This window comes from Phyllostomus hastatus, unplaced genomic scaffold, assembly GCF_019186645.2.
Source record: "Phyllostomus hastatus isolate PE091 unplaced genomic scaffold, TTU_PhHast_1.1 phas_scaffold_200, whole genome shotgun sequence".
In the NCBI taxonomy this organism is placed as follows: Eukaryota; Metazoa; Chordata; class Mammalia; order Chiroptera; family Phyllostomidae; genus Phyllostomus; species Phyllostomus hastatus.
Window position 1 is genome coordinate 12,760,429 of NW_025334016.1, and position 15,239 is coordinate 12,775,667.

Sequence of the window (15,239 nt, forward strand, 5' to 3'; positions counted from 1 at the left end):
GAGCAAGCAGAAGGAAGGAAATAACCAAGATCAGAGCAGAATTAAATGACATAGAGACTAAAAGCACAATTCTAAGGATCCATGAATCCAAGAGCTGGTTCTTTGAAAAGATAAACAAAATCGACAAGCCTTTAAGCAGACGCATCAAGAAAAAAAGCAAGAAGACCCAAATAAACACAATCAGAAATGAAAGAGGACAGATTACAACAGATACCACAGAAATACAAAGGATTGTAAGAAATTACTACAAAGAACTGTATGACAAGAAATTTGAAAACCTAGGTGAAATGGACAAATTTCTAGAAAAATATCTTCCAAAACTCAGTGAAAAAGAAGCAGAAAGCCTGAATAGACCAATAACAACAAAAAAAGTTGAAGCAGTAATCAAAAAACTCCCAACACACAAAGCCCTGGGCCAGATGGTTTCACAGCAGAATTCTACAAAGCATTTAAGGAAGAACTAACCCCTATCCTTCACAGACTATTTCCAAAAATTCAAAAAGATGGAAGAATCCCACACTCTTTTTATGACGCCAACATCATCCTAATTCTAAAACCAGATAAAGACACAAGAAAGAAAGAAAACCTCAGGCCAATATCACTGATGAACATTGACACTAAAGTCCTCAACAAAATACTGGCAAACCGCATCCAACAATACATTAAAAAGATCATACACCATGACCAAGTGGGATTCATTCCAGGGATGCAAGGATGGTACAATATTCGCAAAAAAGTAAATGCAATACATCACATAAACAAAAGCAAAGACAAAAATCACATGATCATATCAATAGATGCAGAAAAAGCATTTGATAAGGTACAGCACCCATTCATGTTAAAAACACTCAGCAAAGTGGGAATAGAGGGAGCATTCCTCCACCTAATAAGGGCCATATATGAGAGACCTACAGCCAACATCATTCTCAATGGGCAAAAATTAAAATATTTTCCACTAAGATCAGGAAGAAGACAAGGCTGTCCACTTTCACCACTTCTATTCAATACAGTACTGGAAGTTTTATCCACAGTGATCAGACAGGGAAAAGAAATAAAAGCATCCAAATCGCAAAGGAGGAAACAAAACTGTCACTGTTTGCAGATGACATGGTAGTATACATAGAAAATCCTATAGACTCCACAAAAAAAATTGCTTGACCTAATAAATGAGTTTGGCAAATCAGTGGGATACAAAGTCAATATCCAGAAATCAAAGGCATTTCTGTACACCAACAATGAAGCAGCAGAAGCAGAAATCAAGGGAAAAATTCGCATTTGAAATAGCAAAAAGAAAAATAAAATATCTAGGAATAAACCTAACGAAAGAGGTAAAAGACCTGTATTCAGAAAACTACATAACACTGAGGAAAGAAATCAAGGAAGACACAAAGAAATGGAAACATATACCGTGTTCATGGATTGGAAGAATTAATATCATCAAAATGTCCATACTACCCAAAGCAATTTACACATTCAATGCAATTCCTATTAAAGTACCAATGGCATATTTCACTGACATAGAACAAACACTTCAAAAATTTATATGGAATCATAAACAACCCTGAATAGCTGCTGCAATTTTGAGAAAGAAGAGTAAAGTAGGAGGGATCACAATACCTGACACTAAACTATACTACAAGGCCACTGTAATCAAAACAACCTGGTACTGGCATAAAAGCAGGCACATAGACCAATGGAACAGAACAGAGAGCCCAGAAATAAACCCAAGCCTCTATGGTCAATTAATATTTGACAAAGGAGGAAGCAACATAAAATGGAGTAAAAATAGCCTCTTCAGCAAATGGTGTTGGGAGAACTGGACAGCCACGTGCAAAAAAATGAAACTTGAGCACCAACTTACACCATATACAAAAATAAATTCAAGGTGGATAAAAGACTTAAATATAAAACATGACACCATTAAAGTCCTAGAGGAGTACGTAGGTAGGACAATCTCAGATATTTCACGCAGAAACTTTTTTACTGACTTGTCCCCTAGAGCAAGGGACATAAAGGAAAGAATAAACAGACAGGATCTCATCAAAATTAAAGGCTTCTGCACAGCTAAAGGAAACAGTATGAAAATTAAATGAGAACCAACTGTATGGGAAAACATATTTGCCAATGATACCTCAGATAAGGGTTTAATCTCTAAAATATGTAAAGAACTTACACGACTACACTCTAAGAAGACAGGAATCCAATTAAAAAATGGGCAAAGGACTTGAACAGACACTTCTCCAAGGAGGACATACAGAAAATCCAAAGACACATGAAACGATGTTCAATATCGCTAGCTATCAGAGAGATGCAAATTAAAACCACAATGATATACCACCTCACACCAGTCAGAATGGCCATCATAAACAAAGCAACAAACAACAAGTGTTGGAGAGGTTGTGGACAAAAGGGGACCCTAGTGCACTGTTGGTGGGACTGAAGGCTGGTACAACCTCTATGGAAAGCAGTTTGGAACTTCCTCAGAAAACTAAAAATGGATCTTCCTTTTGATCCACGAGTTCCACTGCTGGGACTCTATCCTGAGAATACTAAAACCCCAATCCAAAAGAACCTATGCACCCCAATGTTCATAGCAGCACAATTTATAATAGGCAAGTCCTGGAAATAGTGTGAATGCCCTTCAGCAGATAAATGGATCAAAAAACTATGGTATATTTACACAATGGAATTCTATGCAGCAGAAAGAAAGAAGGAGCTGCTACCCATTGCAACAGCATGGATGGAGCTGGAAAGCATTATCCTAAGTGAAACAAGCCAGGCAGTGAAAAGACAAATACCATATGGTCTCACCTTTAACAGGAACCTAAACAACAAAACAAAGAAACAAGCAAAATATAACTAAAGACACTGAAACAGAGGACAGGCTGACAGTGACCGCAGGGAGAGAACAGGGAATTTCAGGGGACAATGGGAAGGGTTCGTGGGAACAAATTTAAAGGACACATGGACAAAAACTAGGGGGAGGGTGGTAATGGGAGGGAAGTGGGGAGGGTTGGGAGGGTGGGCTGGATTGGGAGTAAAAGGGAGAAAACTGTACTTGAACAATGATTAAAATAAAATAATAAAAAAGAAGTGTTAGTTACTGTTTTATTATTAGATAATTATTATATATTAATAGTAAATCATAAGTCATTCTCTTGTCACCTCCTCTAAATGATCGCCATGACAATTAAGGCAATATCTAATCCTATATTGTGGTCTACAAGGTTCCAGGTGATCTGGTCCCTGAGTACATATCTTTCCTTATCCTCATTTTGTACCACTGTCCTCCTTGGTAACAAAATTCAAGCCATTCTGACCTTATTCTCATTTCTTAAAATTATCAGTCTTTTTTTGTTGTCTCAGAACCATTGCATTTGCTCTACATTTTTTATAATCAGAAAAAGAAACAAAAAACCCAGACACTAATATCCAGAATACATATATATTTAACTAATACATATATTAGTGAAATACATTTCCTAACATCCAAAACTTTTATTTATAAAATTTGTAAATCTTGATTACATAATAATAGTAATCATCATATGGTAAAAATGAAATAAAATACAACCATCAAATGATAAATGGATTTGTTTGTTTATTTATTTATTTATTTATTTATGCTAGAATATGACAGACAAAGGACTAATAGTTTAGTAGTTAAGAGTTGAAAGTCTATATTCCAACTACTGGGTTTAAATCTGAGGTCCATCATCTACTAGCTGTGTGATCTTGGATGTCACTCTACCTCTCTGTGCCTCAATTCTCTCACCTGTAAAATAAGGATGATAACAGAACCTACTTCCAAAAGTTGTAAAGAGTGTCAAACCTATTTAATAAACAACTCTTGGCATACTTTAATCACCATATAAGTGTTACTTATTATTGTCAATATGAATCCAAAAGAAAATAGGCAAAGCATGTGAATAGCAGTTCACAAAATAGGGTAATACAAAATGGTCAGTAAATGTATGAAAATATGGTCGACTTCACTCATAATGAAAGGCATGCATTTTTTTTTTTATTTCACAAATACTTAAATATGTATTTAGTGCCAAGAGGCATTGGGAATAGATTAGTGAACATCTTCCTCTCATGGAATTCATATTAGAGTAATTTTTATGTTTGTGTGCATGTGTAATATTTAGTATATCATGTAGTGATAGTGTTTCAAAGAAAAATAAAGCAGAGATAGAATCCTTTTGTATATAGTGGTTAAGGAAGTACTCTGAGATAAGGTGCCATTTAAGCAGCAAGCTGAAGAAGTGAGGGGAAAGCCATGAGGATTCTAAGGGAACAGCTTTAATTACAATAGTACAATGCACAAGAGGAAACGATAAGGGCATAGGCTTGGAAGTGGAAGCTAGCTTAACTTATTCAAAGAGCAGTAGTAAATCTAGTTTGTTTGAGGCAAGGCTAATTTAATAAGATGTGAGGTCTGAGAGACCAAGGCCAGATTCTGAATGGCTTTAAAGGCCAGGATAAGGAATTTGAACTTCACTAGGATTGAAATAGAAAGCCTGCTGTCACTTAGGAATTGTAGTCAACTACATATGACTAGAATCCAAATAATAAAGGTTCAAACAGGATGATGTTTCTAGTGTCACATTGATTGTAAGACACTGTTGAGACTCAGCCCTGTGTCTGAAGTACTTGCTCTTGTCCCACCAACACCTGGGACTGAACAACATGGAGGGCCTACCAAAGGAGAGGGAAGCAACTAACCTGAAGGAAGAGGAGGAGAATATCCTTGTACCTGAGGAGAGGGTAACTTGTGAAATGAATGAAGAGAAGGAGGAAATCACTCCACTTGAGTAGGGGAAGACTTGTAAAATGAAAGATGGGGAAGAAGACATTCTCTGAGCCTAAGGAACATGCAGAAACATTTGAATTAGTGAAAGAGAAAGAAACAATAAGCATGTTTTCCCTTCCAAATACGTTTCCTCCTCCCAATGTAACTCCTCCTCATTCTACATTCCCCCCCTAACTGCACCTACCCCTCATTCCGTTTCCCCCTCTAAGAGGGGTTTCCCTTCAATATTAAATTCTTTCTTTTTTGAGTACTGTTAAACATTATCAAAGATTTAAGGGTCTAAGAATATAAAAAAGTGATAAAAATAGTAATTTGTATAATTTTATAATAAGTCAAGGATATATGTTGTAATCTCTAGAATAGCTACTATTATTTTTTCTTTCTTTTTTTATTGTTGTTCAAGTACAGTGCTGGAAGCAACCTAAGTGTCCATCAGTAAATGAATGGATCAAAAACTATGGTACATTTACACAATGGAATACTATGCAGCAGAGAGAAAGGAGCTCCTACCCTTTGCAACAGCATGGATGGATCTGGAGAGCATTATGCTAAGTGAAATAAATCAGGTGGTGAGGGACAAATACCATATGATCTCACCTTTAGGTGGAACCTAATCAACAATGTTCATTTCTTAAATTTTGTCTCCTCTTCAAATTCTTTATTGCAGGAAGGTATTTATTCTAATAATCACTCTCTCTCTCTCAAGCCTTGATTTCATGTGGTATTTGATAATTCAGGTTATAAGCAAAACTAAATTCAATCAGAATTGTATGCTCTATATTAGAACAATGTATGTTTGATAAAACTTCTAATGGAGTAATACAGCACAGGTCTTAATTGCACAAACTGTAGGATGACCACCTTTCCTTAAAAACAGGTTTGGGAGATTATGTTTTGGAGAATTGAGAGGTCAAAATATTTTCCAGGTAACTACAATAATACCATGCACAAAAGCGTAAGATCCTTGCTTAGAACATTCCATATAGCTGCTGATCCTGCAAAGGAATACATTGTTGGGACTCAAATCTTGTAGTACAAACTACAAACCCAGCACTCACACCCAGCCTGGATCCAGAGTGCAGATATGCTGAAAAAAGACAGGAAAGTGGTTAAACTAAGTGATTCCTGAGAAAGTGGGCATCTTAAGATGGGGCACATTACAGAACAATCAAGAAAAGCTTGCCTTGTCCCATGTCTGTCATTTGGTGTAACTTAATGAAGTAGAAGCACATTTGTTTAAAGTTTTTTGGAATCTTGTCACACTGATTCTAATGACATCAGAATATATTGATTTTAATGTGTCTCTTTACAAAATATACTTGTCTTTCCCTAGCTGGTGTGTTTCAGTTGGTTGGAGTATCATCCTGTGAACTGAAGGGTCATAAGTTCAATTCCCAGTCAAGGTACATGCTTATGTTGCAGGTTCAGTCTCTGGACCAGAAGAGAATGAGAGGCAACCAATTAATGTTTCTCCTTTACATTGATATTCTCTCTCTTTTCCCCTCTCTCTAGAATCAATAAGCGTGTCCTTGGGTGAGGATTACGACATCTTACATCTTACATGAGGTTAGAACATTATCCTTATGTGGCAAGGTTGTGGGTTCCAATCCTGGTCAGTGCACATACAAGAATCAACCAATGAATACATAAATAAGTGGAACAACAAATCAATGTTTTTTTTCTCTCTTTCCCTCCCTCCCTCTCTGTCTCTAAAAAATCAATAAATATTAATAAAAACATTGTAAAAAAGGATACTATTGACTGTAAGACACATTATTTTATGCACCACCAAGAAAAAACTGCTGCAAATGTAATCATTAAACTGTCCTCCAAAGATTTTAAAGATGTTAAAATGTGACAAAATATACCTCTTAGAATTGGTAAAATATGGCATTTTTTTCTCATGTAAAAAACCAGAGACATGGAAATAAAGAACAAACTGACAGTAACCACAGGGGAGGAGGGAGGGGGATAACAGGGGAAAGAAGGGGAAGGGTCAAGTCAATGAACATGTAAAAAGGACCCATGGACAAAGCCAAGAGAGGGTAGGATTGAGGGTGGGAGGTGGGGGTAAATAGGGCAGGGGAGAGTAATGGGGGAAAATGGGGACATCTGTAATTGAACAACAAAAAAGTAGGTCCAGAGGCAATCAGTTTTTTGGTTGCAAGATGGCTACTCAGCTATAGCCATTCAATCCTCATTTCTGGGAGAATTAAAGGAGAAAATAGGAAAGAGGAAAATACCTTTTATTCTACCATGTTAATTTGTAAAATTATCCCCCCCAAAGGTGATTGAAATTTTTATTGGCATTGCACTGTGTGTGTAGTTCAATGTGGAGAGCAGTGCCAGGTGTCCAATATATTACTGCTAAGTTGTAGATTGATATGTATATTAGTCTCATTTCCATTTCATTAAAGGATGCATGTAAAAAAAGTTTATATTTGCATAGAAAATTTCTCAAAGAATACCTGAGAAACTACTAACAAGTGGTTATTTTAGGGGAATAGAATTGGGTGTGATTGGCCAAGGAGAAAGTGGTTTTAACTTTTCATATTATGCCCTCTACTATACCTTTTTTAAAAACCACAGATATTGTATATATTACTTTTATAATAATAAATATAAACCAGAAAGCTTAAGAGTGGAGTGTGTATTACCCAAGGGGTATAGAAAGACTTTCCATGGGGTAAATAAAAGCACTTAGAATTTCAAGCAGATCAATATCTACATCCTCAAATTTCATATTTTCTTAAATTGATCTGCCAGAAAACACATATTTTCTTAAATTGATCTGCTGGAGGAATCAAGCTGGTTCTCTTTTTTCCATCTCCCTTTTCACAACAGTCCTTTTTGCACTTTATAATAGAAAAGTGTATGTTACCCATCTTCAATGTTACCTGGGTGCACTGCCCTGTGGTGTAAAATCCTCAGGGTACCAGAGAGACAATTTCAAACAATGCTGTCAATGATGAAGAAACAAACTGTTATAACAAATATATGGGGTATCAATCCTTTTGTTAAGTTTGGAAGCCAACTTAGATGGCTTCCAATAAAATTGAAGGAGAACCCAATGTTGCTGTCAGCTGATAAATCATGAAAAACAATTTTGAAGATATATAATTGTGTAATATTGGGTTGGCCAAAAAGTCTGTTTAATGTTTTCCATAAAATAGAAAATATGCTTTTCATTTTTACCAATAACTTTACTGATTTGGATAATTTGAGTATGTCAGCTATCTGCTGCTACTGGCTTCCAATGGGTTAAAGGCCAGGGGTGCTGCTAAACATCTTTCAATGCATAAGACAGCCCCTTAGCAAAGAATTATTTGGCCAAAATGTCAGTAGTACCAAGAAACTTTGCAAACCACATTTGACATGTTCAATCAGTCAGAGCACCTTATCCATACACTGCACAAACCTTTTAGTTGCTTTTCACTTGAGGTTTTACCTTTCTTGAAGTAATAAAGCATAACATGCCAAAAATGTTGCGCATTTTCTTCCATCTTCAATATTAAAATGACTGCATAAAATTAACCAATTTTAATAAGTTTTAAAAAAATGTATGCTGATAAGACAGCTGTCACAATACAACCTAACAAAATTGTTTTGAATGAAATTAAAGACAACTAAGCACTACTGGAGCCATCATATGAAAAAAAGTAAACAAACTTTTTGGCCAACCCAATATTTCCCCCATACATGTCCAAAGGAATTTAAAGACTTGAGTGACATTTCTAAAACAAAATATCCATTCTCATAGACTTATTTATATAAACAAGGTTTCTGTGTGCTAAAGTCTAACAAAGCAAAAAGTAAGAAGAGAATTGATGTTGAATCTTGTCTAATTTTAGCAATAAGTAATATTTATCCATGGATATACCCACTAAAGTAAAACAAAGACTTATCTCTAATAATTATTTTGTTTTGATGTTTAACAACTACCTTTCAGATTTTGTAATATACTTGCAATGCTTTGATCCATTCTATTCTAATACTGTCATGATAACACAAGCAAGAGTAAATTTTTAAACAATACTTAGAGCTTCAGGATCATAGGAACATTAAAATATTTTTGCAAAAGGGAACTAGGATGATCAGTAAAACCATTTCAGGGGCAAAAATATATATTATTGGGACAAAATTCTTTTAGAGGAATAGGGTGGAGTTAACTCATTGAGAAAAGGGAAAATATACAACTTCCAACTATTAAAGAAGAGCCTGACTATGATTTTTATAACAGATAATGGTGGCTCTCAAATCACTAAGGTATTTAAGTTTCACTGGTTTCATGTGAAATCATGATGTAACAGTTTTGTGAATGTTAGTATTTGTCAGAAATCACATTATTTATAATTAACTGACATTTTGATGCAAAAATTTAGATGTCACAATTTGTAGTGCACGTTAAAATATTTTGGAGATTATTGTGATATACACCAATAGTTTTATATAAATGTTCGTAACAAAGGGAGTGTCATATACTCTTTTGCCACCTTGTGGTCAGAGTTGTGTTCAATCCCAGGCACTGTGACTGTGATGAGGAGGGGTCTCTTCTGAGGTCAGCCCCTTCTGCTAGCCTTTGGTTGGGTCTTTGTGAGGCAGAGGTGGTAACATTTGCCAAGGACTGAATCTAGACCCATACAAGCACTAAGCATCAAAAAGATTAAGTTAGATAACGCTCCAGGATTAGATCTATTTTCTCAAAATGAAATATATATACCAAAAACTGTAATCATTTAAGTATCCATTATTCCTGAGATCATATTCATGACTCACATATCTTTTAAGATCCAGTTCATTAACAAATTATAGAGAAATCTAATAGAATTGTCTAGTCAATTACATATGATATGTATTTTTCTCCCTGGTTATATTATATTGTGCTATTTTAGATACTACTTTTCAAATTTATTTTCTTCAAATCAAGACACAGTTAAAATAAAAAAGGAAATGAGAAAGAAAAAAAAAGATTATGCTGACACCCCTTGCATGTGATTCAGAGCAAAAGCAACATGCAATCAGGAAAGGAATGTAAAACACAACAGAATTCTGGCTTTTCCAAGAAGTACAACTTTTTAAAAAGAATGTCAAACTGTTTCTGATATTTTTCCTTGATTCTTCTGTTTTTGGCACTTCTCTGTTGTTGACCTAGACACTTCCTTGAGCTGCCTTTTGGAGAACCCGGACCTCATTGTGGCCCTGGGCAAGTTTGTATGGTTCAGTGCTGTGTCCACAGCTCCAAGTGTAACACCTGGCTCTGGGTGTTATGCATAAGACTTCCAGAACATGCTGGATCGGAGGGTTCTGCAGGAAGTTGATCAGTAAGGCAGTTGAGTTGCCATGGTGTCTTCAATGGTAGACAGTCCCAGGTACACAGAGATTTAGGTCTCTTTGATGTCTGTTTTTCTGTGGAGGTGGGATGAGAGTACTTCCTGTCCCTTTACCCATCCATGACTTCCATCATTTTTAGCAGGAACAGCAAGAACAAGAATCCTTCGGTGGGTGAGCTAGTTGCAGTTCCTCTAGTTGCAGGCCACAAAGGGCAGGATGTATGGGAAAGATGCTGTGGTGCTTCAAGGAATTGAAGCAAGAGTTGGATTACGAAGAGGAGGCACCAGGGCAGCTCTGGGGGCCTCAGTTGTATGGGCACCAGCCATACATCCTACCCTTCTTAAGGGCTCCTGATTCCTGACAACCAATTCATGCTGCTAACCCCTGGAGGCCTCCCTGAAGGAAGAGGCCAGGTGGAGGGGCAATGTCCATGGTAACCAAGAACTCTGCTAGAGTATCATTAGGCAGCACAGCCCCACAAGCTGGGCAGTGTGTACTGGGACAAGACCAGTGATCCCAGGAATCACGGACTGACTCTTCCTGGAACACATTCTCCCCTGATATTCCAGCACTGGCTATATACTTTTCATCTGAGCCCCATCCTGATGCCATCCCTTAGCTGCCCTACCTGGGACCAGCACCTGTGGCCACTCCATGACCTCATCCAGCATGCCTAAGACCTGAGCCACTTTTTCTGGGCTCAGCCCTCATGTGCCCCTAGTGCTGCTACCCATTGCCAGCAGCTCTTAGTGTGGGAGCTACCAGAGGTCCTCAGACCTAGGTCTTCCCCCTCCCAGCTCCCACCTGCTAGTGTATAAGGGTCCTGGGGTGGGGTCCTGTAGTTCAGGCCTCTCAGCCATAGGGGAGGTACTAACTGTAAGCATGGCCTTGTTGTGTCTGGTCTCTCCTGCTGCCCTCCTCGGGTTGCTCAACATCTGCTGGGCCAAAAGGCTGGCTGCCAAACCTTCAACCCACTCATGGCCTTGGGAGTCCAAGGAGGAGATGAGGAGGAGCAGGCACAGACTCTGCAGAGCGCCGATAAGATGGGCAAAGGGACGTGCCTCTTCGGCCCAGCGGCTTTGGGAGCTCTGCCCTTGGGAATCTGGTGTCCAGGCTTGGTCCAGAATGGATCTGGGGCTTCATACTTACTGGGCAGGGGGCAGAACCTGGGACAGGAGGGAAACCTGAGACTGGCTCAAGTGGCAGGCTCAGCCACAGAGATGTTCTGTCACAGCTTCTGACTGCGCTGCTCAGGACCCAGACTCTAGGGGACATTTCACAGTCCCAGAGGTGTTTCTGGACTTGGTTATCCCTGTGTCCCCAGCCCCACAGTGCTGGGGCAAGCCTCCTGGACCGAGGGAAGGACGAGGAGAAGGGAGGAGACGACGAAAGAGGTCAGAGCAGCGATTGGAGCCGAGAACTGGAAGCGCCTTAAAGAGACTGCGCGGTCCCCGCCCCCCTTCCCGCCAGCCTCAATGAATTAGAGCTGTGTTTCCCAAACTTGCCTGATCATAAGAATCCACTCGGGCCCTAGTTAAAGATACAGGTTCCCGAGAGCACCTCCCTTCGAGATTCTGATTCAGTAGGTCTGCGAGTGGAGCCGAGGAATCTGTAATTTTAACACGCTCCCCACGTGATTCTCTGGAACAAGCAAGTTTGGGAAATACTGAATTAAAGGAAACCGGGCCTGGCTGCAGAAGTGGCCTCCGCTAGGGGGCTACGGCGGGAGTATTCCCGGGGGCGTCGCCTGCTTCCGCCGCCGCCTCCTTGAGTGAAAGTCCCTTTTGGGTCCAGCTGCCACAGCCACGGTGCTCCCTCAGGCCGGGCGGGGGACACCCCAGGTCTGCGTGGCCCCCGCGCTGCCACGCCCAGTGGCCGCCCGAACCCGGGGAGCAGGGGGAGGAGCCGGGGCCAGTGGAGGCGGAGGAGATAGAAGAGGCGGAGACGGCGGAGACGGCGGCAGAGAAGGCGGAGAGGAAGGTGGAGACAGAAGCGAAGGTGGAGGGGAAGGTGGAGGCTGCGGGGAAGGTGGACGCCACCGGCAAGGTGGAGGCTGCGGGGAAGGTGGACGCCACTGGCAAGGTGGAGCTGGAGGAGGAGGAGGAGGGTCCGGGCCGCCGGGTTGAGCTCAAGCTGGAGCCCGAACCCGAGCCGGTACAGGAGGCAGAGCAGGAGCCAAAGGGGGAGCTGAAGCAGGAGCTGGAGGATGAGAACCCAGCGCGGAGCGTCGGTGGTGGCGGCGGCGGCAATAGCGACGAGGTTCCTGTCCCCACCCTTCCCTCTGAGCCCCCGCGGCCCCCTGATCCCTCTCCGAGGCGTAGTCGTGCCCCCCGCCGCAGACCCCGGCCGCGGCCTCAGACCCGACTCCGTACCCCACCGCAACCTAGGCCACGGCCCCCGCCCCGGCCCCGGCCCCGGCGCGGCCCTGGGGGGGGATGCCTGGATGTGGATTTTGCTGTGGGTCCACCAGGCTGTTCCCACGTGAACACCTTTAAGGTGGGAGAGAATTGGAGGCAGGAACTGCGGGTGATCTACCAGTGCTTCGTGTGGTGTAGAACCCCAGAGACCAGGAAAAGCAAGGCAAAGTCGTGTATCTGCCATGTGTGCGGTACCCACCTGAACAGACTCCACTCTTGCCTTTCCTGTGTCTTCTTTGGCTGCTTCACGGAGAGACACATTCATGAGCACGCTGAGACAAAACAGCACAACTTAGCTGTAGACCTTTACTATGGAGGTATCTACTGCTTTATGTGTAAGGACTATGTATATGACAAAGACATAGAGCAAATTGCCAAAGAAGAGCAAGGAGAAGCTTTGAAATTACAAGCCTCCACCTCAACTGAAGTTTCTCACCAGCAGTGTTCAGTGCCTGGCCTCGGTGAGAAATACCCAACCTGGGAGACAACCAAACCGGAGTTAGAACTGCTGGGGCACAACCCAAGGAGAAGAAGAATCACCTCCAGCTTTACCATTGGTTTAAGAGGACTAATCAATCTTGGTAACACGTGCTTTATGAACTGCATAGTCCAGGCCCTTACCCACACTCCGATCTTGAGAGATTTCTTCCTCTCTGACAGGCACAGATGTGAAATGCCAAGTCCGGAGTTGTGTCTGGTCTGTGAGATGTCTTCGCTTTTTCGGGAGTTGTATTCTGGAAACCCATCTCCTCATGTTCCCTATAAATTACTGCACCTGGTATGGATACATGCACGGCATTTAGCAGGGTACAGGCAACAGGATGCCCACGAGTTTCTCATTGCAGCATTAGATGTCCTGCACCGGCACTGCAAAGGTGATGATGCTGGCAAGGCAGCCAACAATCCCAACCACTGTAACTGCATCATAGACCAAATCTTCACAGGTGGCCTGCAGTCTGATGTCACCTGTCAAGCCTGCCATGGTGTTTCCACCACGATAGACCCATGCTGGGACATCAGTTTGGACTTGCCTGGTTCTTGCACCTCCTTCTGGCCCATGAGCCCAGGGAGGGAGAGCAGTGTGAATGGGGAAAGCCACATACCAGGAACCACCACACTCACGGACTGTTTGCGAAGGTTTACAAGGCCAGAGCACCTAGGAAGCAGTGCCAAAATCAAATGTGGTAGTTGCCAAAGCTACCAGGAATCTACCAAACAGCTCACAATGAATAAATTACCTGTTGTTGCCTGTTTTCATTTTAAACGGTTTGAACACTCGGCCAAACAGAGGCGCAAAATCACTACATACATATCCTTTCCTCTGGAGCTGGATATGACACCATTTATGGCCTCAAGTAAAGACAGCAGGATGAATGGACAGTTGCAGCTGCCAACCAGTAGTGGAAATGAGGAGAATAAGTATTCCTTGTTTGCTGTGGTTAATCACCAAGGAACCTTGGAGAGTGGCCACTATACCAGCTTCATCCGGCATCACAAGGACCAGTGGTTCAAGTGTGATGATGCTGTTATCACCAAGGCCAGTATTAAAGATGTTCTGGATAGTGAAGGGTATTTACTGTTCTATCACAAACAGGTCCTGGAACATGAATCAGAAAAAGTGAAAGAAATGAATACACAAGCCTACTGAAGTGACACACAGACCTACGTTTAATGGAAGATGATGACACCTATACTACTACTGGCATCAAGATTTAAAGGACCTACTTGCATGGCCCATGGGTCTGACAGAGTAAGAATTGAACAGTACCCAGTGTCTAAAAGGTCCTGATTAGAAGAGAAATAGGAGGGTTGGGAGAAGAGGCTCTAGTCTAAGCAGTTACTTAAAGGAAAATTAAATGGCAGGAATGTTCTGGTAAGGAAGGCAGGGAGATCCTGACACTGGTCCATATCCTATATTCCTCCAAAAGATTGTGTGGGAAAGTGTGGGGTGGGAGGGGGGTGGTGTTTGAGGGGGGGGTGTGCCCTTGTAACCATAAAACATCTTTCTCCATGGGTGTTTCAGCTTCAATTGACCAATCACATAACAGTTATATGTTTGAGGGGGAGAAGAAAAGTTTATACAAATGTAGCCCATTACATATATGGGTATGAAAGTAGAAAAGTGGAGGAGGCAGGGATATCTCATTGACAAACACCTTTGCCAGTTTTTTTGTATTTGTGATTTTTTTGTGTGCTATTAAATGCAGTATTAAAAAAAAGAGAAAAGCCCACAAGGGCTAGTGAAAAGAGAAGACAGAAGGGGGCTTGTATAAGGGGAGCAATGGCTCCAGTAGTAGAGAAGACCAGAAATACTGTAAGATAAGTAACCTACACAGAGAGGCCTCAGCTAAGAGTATTGTGTGTGAGTGTTTTTTTAAAAAGCTGTATGATATACTTGAGCAAATCAGTGAACCTCTTTGCGATTGTTTTCTCATCTGTACAATGCAGATAATTCCTACCTTAAAGGATTATTGTTAAAGATAAAATGATATAAAATGTGTCAAAGTATAAAGTAAAAGACTTGGAACTCTGTAGGGCCTCAGTAAACGTTTGTTGGATCTAAAACTTCTTTGGACTAGGACCAGAATACATCAGAGACCAGTGTCAGTCCTACCTGAGACCAGTGAACAGAATGGGCACACATGGTGTTACATGTAGTTACACATACTTACAAC

General features: G+C 41.1%; 1 protein-coding gene across 1 annotated transcript; it reads left to right on the forward strand.

The window, feature by feature from the left end:
• Positions 1-11,124: 11,124 nt before the first annotated feature.
• USP27X (ubiquitin specific peptidase 27 X-linked) lies at positions 11,125-14,480 on the forward strand. Its single transcript, XM_045860444.1, has 2 exons — positions 11,125-11,346; positions 11,861-14,480. The coding sequence occupies exons 1-2, from the start codon at positions 11,125-11,127 to the stop codon at positions 14,210-14,212; spliced, it is 2,574 nt and encodes an 857-aa protein (XP_045716400.1). The 3' UTR covers positions 14,213-14,480.
• The last annotated feature ends 759 nt before the right edge of the window (positions 14,481-15,239 follow it).